Consider the following 12106-nt stretch of genomic DNA (forward strand, 5'->3'; position numbering starts at 1 on the left):
TAAGTTAAATTATATTGGGCTGGCGACTATGGAGAGTCAAATCTAGTTATCAACTGCTTTTAAAGTTTTAAGCCCTTAAAAAATAATAATTATGGGGCTGGAGGGATCTTGGTTTTTAAAAGCACTGGCTGCTCTTTCAGAAGACGCAGGTTCAACCCCCAGCGTCCCCTTGATAGCTCACACCCAACTGTAGTTCCAGGGGATCAGACACACCCTCACATGGACATACACCCAGGCAAAACACCAGTGCACATTTTAAAATGTGTGTGTGTGTGTGTGTGTGTGTGTGTGTGTGTGTGTACAAATGTGGAAATCAGAGGACAATTTGGAGAAAACAGTTTTGTCCTGCCATCACATAGGTCCCACGGAAGGTTGTCACTGAGCCTGTATTTTTTTAATCGATCTCTCTCTCTCCCACCCTCCATCTCCCCCTCTTCCCTCTCCTACTACCCCGTGTGTGTGTGTGTGTGTGTGTGTGTGTGTGTGTGTAGGTGCTAGCAGGAACCAAAAGAGGACACCAGATCCTCTGGAGCTGGAGCAGTGATGCCAGCCCTACTGTGGTGCTGGGAATTTAACACAGCGTCTCTGCAAGAGCAGCAAGTGCTCTTAACATCTGAGCCATCCTCCCAGCTCCCATCACACGTTTTAATTGTCTATGGGTCCACAGAGCCTACAAGAGCCATTATTTTAAATAAGTCTGTGACCCTGGGCTATCCTAAGGTCCAATATGACAAAGGGTGTGTTCAGGCCCAATAAATTGTTACTTAAAATTTACCAGTTTTCTGTTGCAGAGAAGTTTTTATTAGGAAAAGTGTATGTGTGTGCTTTGTTTTTTGTTTGTTTGTTTGTTTTGTTGTTGTTGTTGTTTTGTTTTTTGAATAGGGTTTCTCTGTGTAGCCTTCACTGTCCTGAAACTAGCTCTGTAGACCAGGCTGGCCTCTACTTCACAGAGATCTGCTTGCCTCTGCCTCCTAAAAAGTATTTTAAGCCAGGTGTGGTGGGGTATGCCTTTAATCCTAGCACTCAGTGAGGCATTGGCAGGAGGATCTCTGATCTCTGTGAGTTCGAGGCCAGCCTGGTCTACAAAGTGAGTCCAGGACAGCCAAGACTAAACAGAAACCTTGTCTCAAAAAACCAAAAGAAAAAGAAAGAAAAGAAGGAAGGAAGAAAAGGGAAAAAAAGAGTATTTAATGGACAGATCGCAGGTGGCATTTGGAAGCAAGTCACATGGAGAAGATAATGTACCTGCACATTTTCAGAGGCTGCTTTTATTGTGGACAAATTATACACTACACTATATTTACTATCCTGTCCAGTGGGTGGCGGCAAACTTAAACTTGTGTGTGAAGGGCTACCAATGTCCCCTTCCTTCTCGACAGACTTTAGAAGAGTAGGTGAACACAAAGACATTTGGACTGGAACAGATGCCATGCTGCAGATCTGAGAGGCAGCCAGGAATCCCCCCTCTCCCCTCCCCCCACCCCGTAATGCAGACTCTGGAGACTTTCATGTGCATCTTTGGTCTCTTCCCTTCACATCCTGCCCCGCCCACACCTGAGAAGTTAAACACTCAATCTCTAGAACCAAGCTACAATGAATTAGAATTTCATCTTGTTTTTATAACTAGTTTTATAGTGCTGGGCGTCCAGAGGCACTCTCAATCGATTGAAAGCTGTTCCAAAAAGTCCCACTAGCTGAAATGCATCATTTTACCCCCAAACCATTCTTCTCTTGGCTTTTTGTAAATTGTGTAGCAGTTTGTGTTAGGTATGTTACAGAGTCCTCAGAAGCAATGAGCCTGTGGGCACCGTTTCCCATGAGCCATCCATCTCCTTGCTGACTCCGTTTCTTTTATTCCTCGGTTTGTTTCTTTTAGCTCTTCCACACCCTGTTTTTTGTGACCCTCCCCCTTTGACACCCGAAATCTTCCATATGTTTGGAATTCCTTTCACTGAATTCGGTTAATTCACCGCCCCTAGTTACTTTACCTCTGTGCCTCAACTTCCTGCTTTATGAAATGAACATAATCAGAGTATGTTTCTCACAAAATAAGACTAAATTGCCTAGAGGGTGCCAGCCTTATTTAGGTTACCTGTAACTCCAATATAGTTTGTAAAACATTGTCGCCACAGTTGGTGTACTTAGGACATGCAAAGCTCTGTAGCATAAGGTTATTTGGTAGAGGTGACTTGAAGAATGGAGTCACGGTTTAGAGCAGCAATTCTCAACCTTCCTAAATGCTGTGACCCTTATTCATGTGTGGTGGCCCCCAACCATAAAAGTATTTTCATTGCTACTTCATAACTGCAATTTGCTATTGTTATGAGTTGTAAATGTTTTCTGATGATCTTAGGCAACCGCTGTGACAGGGCTGTTCAACCCCCACAACGCCTGGGTTGAACACCGGTAGTCTGGAGTGATACGCTAGCTGAAATAACATAACCAGAGCATAGGTCATGGGACCACTCCACTATTAAGGCCTAAGTAGATTGTTTGGTACTAAATTACCCTACCATTCACCATACACATGCCACCAGCTAATAGTTTGCCAATGGGAACAGGTAGCCCGAGAGATTAGCCAGGATCATCTTTAAATAAAGTAACCTCAAAGGGGCTGGAAAGGTGGCTCAGCAGTTAAGTACCTGGCCCCCTGGCAGAGGACAGGAGTGTGCTTTCCAGCATCCGTACCTGGCAGCCCACAACTGCCTATAACTCTAGATGCAGGGCATCTGACACTCTCAGGCTTCCAAGGCTATCTGCGCATACATGTGCACACACATGTGCATACACACAGACACACAGAGAGAGAAATCAACATTTTAAAAGTCTTTAAACAAAGCAAGCTAGATATCTATGATAGCACCTGGTGGCTGGTAAGGCATTTCACAAGTCAGGATTTTAATGTCTATGAAAAAGCCTGAACCGTCTTTGAAGCATCTTCGACATGACAGTTGCTTCTGCCATCTGTCTGTGTTTATAAGTAGTTTCTGGATTCTGTGGTTCTTAGTGGGGACAGTACTGACTACTCTGCCAGTATGTAAGGGAAACATTTTCAAAAACATGTGGAGCCTCTATAAGAGAACAGCTGTTGTACTTTATATGAGTTAGGAAATATATACGGGAGACCTGACAGCCTACAGTACACAAGAAAGGCTTCTCCTATAACCAATGTGCATTTTCTAGGATACATACAGGATTTAACCACACAGCCGAGTAAAGTATTCAAAAGGAAGTAAACCTCCAGAACCTAAGTCTGTTTTTACACACACACACACACACACACACACACTCCTAAAAAAGCTAAAAAACCTAACACTTTCCTCAATTCTCCTAAGGAATTTGGATACTGTCTTTCTAAAGTTATGAGTTGTTTGCAATATACAGTGTACGTCTTAGGGCTTAGTTCTTTGGGAGGAAGAACACTGCCTTCCATCATTGGTGATGGTCTAACTATAGATTCTTTTGAGGACAAAGACTGCTGTCTCAGTGACTAGCACAGGGCCGAAGTTATGCCCATCTGCTATATAAGAAGTTACTGTCCCCAAAAGATCTTCAAAGGAAAGATAAATAATTCAAAGCAGCTTTCAAATTCTGAGCATCAACACCCTAGTTTTCGTAGGTGCTTTGTATCACATAAGGAACTTGAGTGTTCTCAAATGTGTGGCCTGTGTACACACCCAAGCACATGTGCGTTTGTCCACCCCCCGAGTTGTTCAAATGATTTCTATCTCTGCTGTACTATAGAAGGCTTGGCAATCCTAGCGGTTATAATAAGGTTTAGGTTCTCAAAAATAACCACATACGTTAGCTAGAGAGAAATAAATACATAATCTTTAACACAGTGTATGTTCACTTTGAAAACAAATGTGGCTGGAGATGTGGAGATGTGGAGTAGTTAAGGACGCGTCTGGTCTTACAGAGGACCATAGTTTGTTCCCTACCCAGCCGTCTATGGGGATTGATCTCTTCTTCTGGCCTACATGGGCACTGCAGTCACACCTCCAACCCCACTCCCCAGTTTCATAATGATTAAAAATAAAATATTTTTTTAAAAATGAAGCTGCTAACATAAGGGGTCAAGAAATATATGGAATATAAATACAGTAAAACTTTAAATAAGTATCAAACCAAACTTTTATTTGGGTTTTATTGCAATCTACTTTTGGCAAAAAAGGGAAAAGTGACCATAAGAAGTCATCAGATTTTATTCAACAAAGCAGTTTTTCATGAATGCTTCAGGTCAGTGTGTAGTCAGCTCAGCTTCCAGTACCAACTCAAGGACGTCATCATGGGAATTATGCCAGCACGGTAACAGTAAGGCATCGCGAGACGCTAGAGTCTAAAATCAAACCGCAGTTTACACATTATAACTTTCGGATAGTAAAGTATACTAATACTCCACAATAAATAAGAATTTTTAAAAAGTGTTGCTTAGCCCTTGTTGAACACAATTTCATTATTAGCTTATTCTTTAAGTACTCCAGTTAATAAAAGCTTGATCGTACTCAAGGACTCTGACGTTTCCAAAGATTAAAAATGAGTTACTTGTTATATTAAAAACAAAGCTTTAAAGCACTTTTGCACTTGTCCTTAAAGCATGTTTATATCATATATAACTTTTTATGCCCGACAACATGGCTTATATGGCAAAAAAGAGTTCCATACTGGGACAACTAGGGGGCGATCCTCCCATCCCCTCTTCCTCCAAAAAGCCACACTTGGCCTCAGTGTAAAAGTTATATTTTATTGCCATGCTACAAAATGTATGAAGTTGGCACTGACAGGGAGAAGTAAAACAAAGAGAAAGAAGGGATGGAGGGCAAGGGCAAACGATGCTGTCACATATACAAGGCTTTATTTTAGTTAACAGTGGTTAAGATTTGCCAAAACTAAAAATGCCAACCCAAGATTAAAATGCTGATATGAAACAGCATTAAAACACAATTTATGCGTAGTACAGTATCGTGTCTTTCATTAGAGAAATGTGGAATGTTTGGAAATTAACCATAGGGGCAAAATTCATATCTCATATACAATTTGGCAATGGTAGTCCCACTGTTTTATAAAAGAAAAATTAAAATCTAATAAGCTACCTTTATACAAAGTTGCTATATTTATGCCTTTATGTAGGAAAAACATTTATAATGCAAATTAGGACATACAATAATCTTACATTATTATACAATGTAATGAAAATAGAAATAACACAAAGTCTGTCCTTTATAAAACATCTATTTTTGCATTTACTAATGCAAATGTGGCACCCTGGTGACTACTGTACTATCAATACCAGCCTGTTTCCACACTGTCATTGTCCAATTGCCAGAGAATTTCAACTATAGGATGCTACAAAGGAATTGTGTTACATCCTGAGGAATGAGGAAGCAGGGATGGGGAACAGGCAGCAAGATGACAGGATGCTAGTCTGGGCAGAGTACACTGTGATAGGTCACAAAGTATCTGTTAACTTTTCAAGCCAAAATGTTTTCCATACATTCTGTAATTTCGTACCAATGCCTTGACTCGAATTTGGCAAACACTAAGGAAACAGTAAATAGAACCATATACTTCACATCAGAAACATGAGTGAGACGCCAACACATTACTTCTGAATGATGCCTCTGATGTTATGTCTAGTTCAAGAATATACATATTTATACATACACACTGCACATTGCACAAAACACTTGGGTATTAAGGGTAGAAAATAGCAGAGGGTAAACTGAGAAGTACTTTTTAATTTGTTAACCCCTTATCTTGAGGCAAATACATGGTGGCACATTGTTGGGAAATTATGAAAACATAAGGCCCCTGTCCCATTTTTAATAGAACATTATTGAGGTACATTTTTATATGCTGTGCCACAGATTTGGGGTGGGTGCAGTGGGGAGAATAAACAAACACCAGTTTTACTTATAACATTGTACTAGAAATGGGGGGGGGGTCAACATTAACATCTGTAATGACAAAGATTGCTTGGCAAAGCTTCCTAAGTCCCGAATGTGGCCTGTTGTGGATATACTGAGAAGTGAAAAGCTCTTTGCTGAGTCTTCAAGAGTAAAGTGCGTGTCTCATCACTCCACAGCAGCAGTAAAATAAAAGCAACTATTTCCCAATCTTCTTGGAGGAAGGGAAGGCACAGTATTTTCATTTTTCAAAGGAAGATGAAACTGGGAAATAAAACATTCAGAAAAATACTAACAATACCTATAATAGTTTCCAACCTTGGGTCTAGAAAAAAAATTGTCATGGTCCATATGGACAAAAAGAATTTTATTTCAGGGAAAACAAGAGGGCAAGGATTTTATTTCCAAAACGCAGAAGTATGGTCACATGGTCTAATCAACAAAAACAATTATCTAAAATTAGGTTTGTCTCAGAAAATCTGAGACATGGCCACAAATATGTGCCAATAAAATATCCCACTCTAAAATTCACCAATAGTAATAGGTCCAACCTTCCAGGACAGAGCTTAATGCCCACTGTGAGACACTGCAAAGGACAGTGGTGTTTATTCTACATGGCTGATTAAATAGGAACAAAAGTGATTTCCAGAAGACATCTAGAAAATAACACCATCTCTTCCTAATAGTCATATAGAACCCTAAAACCAAATTCTTAGCAGACAAATTGGTCCCATTTTCATTTTTAAAACCATATACTATTTAAAGCATAAGCTGTAGTGATTATATTAGAATCACCTAAAAAATATAAAATTTAATTCAAATCTGAAGGGAAAAGTGAAGATACAAAGAAAAGAACAAAAAGCAGCCAGCCCCCAAAATGAACCAGCAGATCAGACCTCTCACCAGGAGAACTGGAGCCTGCCTTGACTGCTCGGTACAGAGGAAACCGTGTGCTGTTGTCACCAACGCTCTTAACTCAGCTTACAAAAACCACCACTGAAATTTGGCACAATTGGCAATCTCCTCAGAAGAAAGGATAAACGGAACAACATATAATCCAGGGAAACTGCACATCGAGCCACTGCTCTCCTAAAGAGCAGGGAGCACTTCAGTAAGCACCAAGTTCACAGAGGGAGGAGGAGACAGACAAATGCCTATGCTATAAACCAATGGCACTAAAGACAAGACACTGTCATGAGCTATTTTCATTACAACTCTGCTTTGCTGTTCTGCTAGTGATGAGATCCCAAATACACTGAATGCTTTGTGACTGGAACCTTCCCTCGTTAAATCACCCTTAGTCACAACTGGCACATCCAGATCACAATATGAAACTTCCTCAAGTTTAGGGAAAATGTAAGATATTTTATAGTGTTACCTGCCCGTCTACTCTTCTTTTTCTTATACAGTGGTCTGGGAACCTGGAGCATTCTTAATTTCCAACAGTTCAACATCTGGACTCTTAGTAGTTTATAGAAACTTTAGTTCATTTCAGATCCTCAATTATGACATAATCGCGTTGCTTCAAGACTTCTCTGTACCTGCTATGCTGGCAACAACATGAATAGCTCACCAAAATGATGGAGCCCAGCTCCAAGTGAGAGGACAGCAGAGTGGGCCTGCAGCCATGTCACTGGGAGCATCCCTGCTAAAGTGCTGGGGACACGCCCACACGGGGACAGTACCTGTGGGAAACTTACATGCTTAAGAGTACCTTCCTTTTCTTAGCTACTAAACAGATCACCTATGGACACAAATGAAATTTAAAATTGGGACAATGCTTCTTGTCACCAGCTTGAAAAGTAAACAGCAGATAAATAAATACTGGACAAGGGCAACCCTGTGAGAAAATAAGTTCCAAATGGACCCTCAAGACCATGACTTGACAAACATGCAAACTCAGTAACAATAAACACACAATCCCATTCCAAAGTGATACACAAACTCAAGCATTGTATTGTGAAAAATTGAAAAAGACATTATAAAACAAACTTAGGGAGGAAATTTTAATCCAGCAACATGGCTGCTCTGATCACATCCAAAGACCTTCCAGGTCTGTGTGATCTGGCTGGAATGCAGACATGCTCTTAGTGCACGCCTTTAATCCAAAACAATGAAGGTAAAGTCAGTTTGTAGAAGGAAGCACCCATGTTTCAAAGTGATGTCTAATTGAGGCTGACAAAGTGACGAATAAGAAAAGATTTGACAGAATAGGATATGCCCAACTGTCCTGAGAACAGAGGGAAAAGAAGCTACTTAAGAGAGAATAGCGCAGAGGGAGAGAGGAGGCGGTTTTACTGGGAGAGTTTTACAGAGACAACTTGGAGAGAGAACGAGCTAGACACAGGTGAACAGAGAACAAGTCAGAGAATGAGGAGGAGCCAGGAGATTAGAATGTATTGCCACAGTTAGTATGAGGCTGAGCAGAGCAATTCACTCGGAAGCTAAGAGAAGCCAGATTGAATCAGTGAGCTCGGAGAGCAGTTTGAGTCAAAATAGCTGAGGTGAAGTAGCCAGCCAGAGTTCAAAGAGCCAGGAAGGGTGAATTTATTCAGCAGTCAGTCCCAGAAGCTGAGAACATTCTAGGCCTAGATTAGATTGTACAGAGGCTAGAAGCTTCCAGGACTAGACCAAGGTTAGCAGACAAAGGCAGGGAGCCTCAGAGAAGACAATTACATCAGGCAAATAAAAGACACTTTTACATAAAGTAAGACACCCAAATACCAAAGGGGAAAAAACTTGAAGCTAAACGGGAATTTAAAGGCATAAATGTCTCCAGAAACAACGTGCTGTCAAAAATCTATTGCAAAGAAATGCCAAGAGATCATGGTGTGGATTTTAAAATGTTTTTGGGTAGAGTGACCTGAGACTGATTCCTAAATCCACCATAATTCTGAGTAAGATAATATCTGGACATGCCCTTCAAATGACACCATGAGATGAGTAAACAAAACTGAAGTCTCCTGCCTGCCTTCCAATACACAACTATATTCATGATACTGGACTCTGTCTAGTAACACTGAAAGACAGAGGAGCTGACTGGTACAAAAGGAGGTGTGGTTCTCTTGTTTCTTTTACACAAGTTTTGGCCCAAGTCAAAAAGCCTTTAATTAACAAACTAAGATCCTCACGTTACATGCTGGAGACCATATACTGTGAACAGTGAATCTACGAGTGTTACTCTCAAAGCCTAGAGTTACGTTAGCAATGTACATATCGAGAGACTTTATAAAAGGTTTAAATGCCAACCACAACTTAGACATGAAAGAAATGCATTGTCCAGGATATTGAATATAAATCAACCAGCATGTCATTCACTTCAGATCTCATTTTAAATAGGCACTGTGAACATGGGAATGCTGCTGTACAACAATGAGTAGAGTATAATGAAATTAGAGTTCTTTAATGAGTACCTGCTCTACATTAATTCCCTTTAAAGATGCACATGAAATATTCAGGAAAAAAGTTTGTCAGTCTATAAAAGGAGTTAGTGTATAAATGAAAATGAAGGATTGCATCTTCATTTTTAAAAACTTCATGAAGGTGCAAACAATGTAATGCTTTCCAGGCTCACATGGGCAGGTCAGTACTATTATGTCTAGTTTTCCTAGATGTACCGTCGTCACGTGGCAGTGCTTTCTGCAAATTGGACATAGCAGCAGTTCTTTCGATGTCTATCACAGCATACAGCTCTGTGCGCCTGGTAGGGGTCTGTGGAAGGGGAGTGGTAGGCGTCTTTGGAGTCTGGGGGTTATCAGAGTCACTGCCGCCTTCCAAATCCACCTGTATATAGTTGAGTTGCCTGTGTTCTAAACTGGGGCGCCTGATATCAAAGTTAAAGACTGTTGGTGTACAATCCCGACGCCGTGAGTAGTCTATTTTGTGGGCACTTGCCGGCACTGTTACATTCTCTGTATTAACATAGTTATGCATTGGGTCTAGATTACTATGGTAGCCATTCAGAGATGGAGTCTTTGGTCCAAAACTGTCATCTTCATCCCTACTGAGTTTGCGGGCTTCCCAAACAGGAGGCAAAGACGGTAGGTTTTCATAGTTTAGTAATGCAGTTCTTCTCTGAGCCGAGTTGTTGACATTCTGAGTATCTGAGGTGCTGGTGGATGTCAGACGACCTCTCCTGACCCCCGAGGCACTAGGGATAGACAGCCCGTTTACATTTTCATACACCAGCTTGTTAACAGGGGGCACATCTCTTCGTTCATCACTGTCATAGCCAGTGTCCCATTCTGTGCTATTCGCACCAGTCCCACTAACTTGGTCTTGTCCAAGTTGCTCCAGTTTCTCCTTTTCCATTAACTGCTTCTGAACAGGGGTTGGTCCTAAAACAAACTTGACTCCTTCGGGTTTAAGAAGAACCCGAGGGTCTCTGTCATCAGTGCTACTTGGTTCTTCTTTTGGTGTGTTGCTTTCAGCATTAGAAACTCTTGCCTCTGTGGGAACATGCACACTTGCATGGTTTTTTCGCTCTTCTTGCACACCTGTAGTGTTTACATAAGTATGAACCTATAAAGAAGCAAAGCAAGTCAGTCAAGTGTAATAAGTATAATGCACAAAGCAAACACAGCCTGACTAATCATGGAGCTGGAGGGATGGCTTGTGCTTTGGGAGCACTGTCTGCCCCTCCAGGGGACGTGAATTCACAATTCCTAGCACCCACATGGCAGCTCACAACTGTCGGTAACTCCAGTGTCCTCTTCCAGCCCCTACAAGCACTGCACAGACATGGTACAGACATACACACAGGCAAAACACGTATACACATTTAAAAAAAATTAAATATACTGGTCATGTCAAATCATTCTGTTTTTTTTTTTTTAAAGATCTATTCATTTATTATGTATATGATGTTCTGCTTGCACACCAGCAGAGGGCACCAGATCTCACTATAGATGGTTGTGAGCCACCATGTGGTTGCTGGGAATTGAACTAAGGGCTTTTGAAAGAGCAGCCAGTCCTTCTAACCTCTGAGCCATCTCTGCAGACTCTCTCGCACGCTCTCTCTTTTTAAATTGAAATAGAGTCTTACTATGTAGCCCAGGCTAGCATCAAAGTTGGCCCACCTACTTCTACTTTCCAATGCTAGGATTCTTGGCTTGTGCCACCATTCCTAGCTTACATACATTAATTTTATCACATCCTCTTTAAATAAACTGTTATTTAAAACTTTTGCACCTACTTCTTTTTTTTTTTAAGCCTAATAAAAAGGGTGGGGGGTGAGAAGCAGAAATCTCTTTGTAAAAAGAATAACTACTTTAAAATAACATGCAACATTATATTTAAACAGTATTGCATTTGCCAGGAAGTCAGATGATCATGGTGACACATACTTATAACTCTGCATTCTGGAGGCAGAGCCAAGAAGATAGCCAAGTTTGAGGCTGTCACAGGCTACATACTAAGACCCTTGTAAAAAGAAAAGAAAGAAGAAAGAGGAGAAGGAGAAGAAGAAGAAGAGGAGGAGGAAGAGGGGAAAAAGTCAGAACAAAATAGAGTTATCATTTGGCAGCTCTAAGATATTAAAACATTATTCACAGTAAGAAATAACAAGAACTAAAAAGGAAAAGGCAACTCTACCACTATTTTTTCATGATCTGACCTGACAAAATGGAAACCCCTATATAAGGGTTTTATAAAAATCTATAGATGCAAAATAGCTACACTTAGTAAGATATCATCACTACTTAGAAAAGCCCAATAGTATTTTAGAAAAACAATCTACATGTCTGGAGTATTCTACCTAAAAATGTTCAGATTCAAAATGCAGTGCAAAACTGAGATAAATGTATTTACAGTATATGGTATATGTTTACTATGTAAAGAACACAGAGAAATTTACTTTAAAAACACTAAAAATCTCTTGATGATAAGTGATCGTATAACTTACAACAGATCCACTTATCTGACACTATATAATGCTCACACAGATACTTGGTTGCACATTTGCACTAGTAGGGAACACTAAAAAGCTTCAAATAGCCACTGCAGTAAAATCTACTCTCCACCAGGAGTTTGCTGGTAACCAAAACTAAACACCAAAAGCAGCATAAAATCTTGAGCCATTGAGGGCTATTCTATTCAGAACCGACTATGAGTTTGTCTTTCTTCATCAACAGATGCACCTCTCTATGGCCAAACTACTTGAAAGTTTCTTCTTCGTAGCACTCAAGAGACAGAGGCTGGGG

At 40.6% G+C, this 12106-nt stretch overlaps 1 protein-coding gene across 8 annotated transcripts in view; it reads right to left on the bottom strand.

Moving 5' to 3' along the window:
- Positions 1-4838: 4838 nt before the first annotated feature.
- FRS2 (fibroblast growth factor receptor substrate 2) overlaps positions 4839-12106 on the bottom strand; it is an 83239-nt gene continuing 75971 nt past the window's right edge. For all 8 annotated transcript variants that reach the window (XM_084794142.1, XM_084794138.1, XM_084794139.1 and 5 more), the window contains one exon: positions 4839-10427. In XM_084794142.1, the coding sequence (XP_084650268.1) occupies positions 9477-10427 (951 nt within the window). In that variant the 3' untranslated portion in view covers positions 4839-9476. The remainder of the gene's footprint in view (positions 10428-12106) is intronic.

The sequence above is a fragment of the Acomys minous genome (genome assembly GCF_964271855.1).
Source record: "Acomys minous genome assembly, chromosome: 9".
Lineage (NCBI taxonomy): Eukaryota > Metazoa > Chordata > Mammalia > Rodentia > Muridae > Acomys > Acomys minous.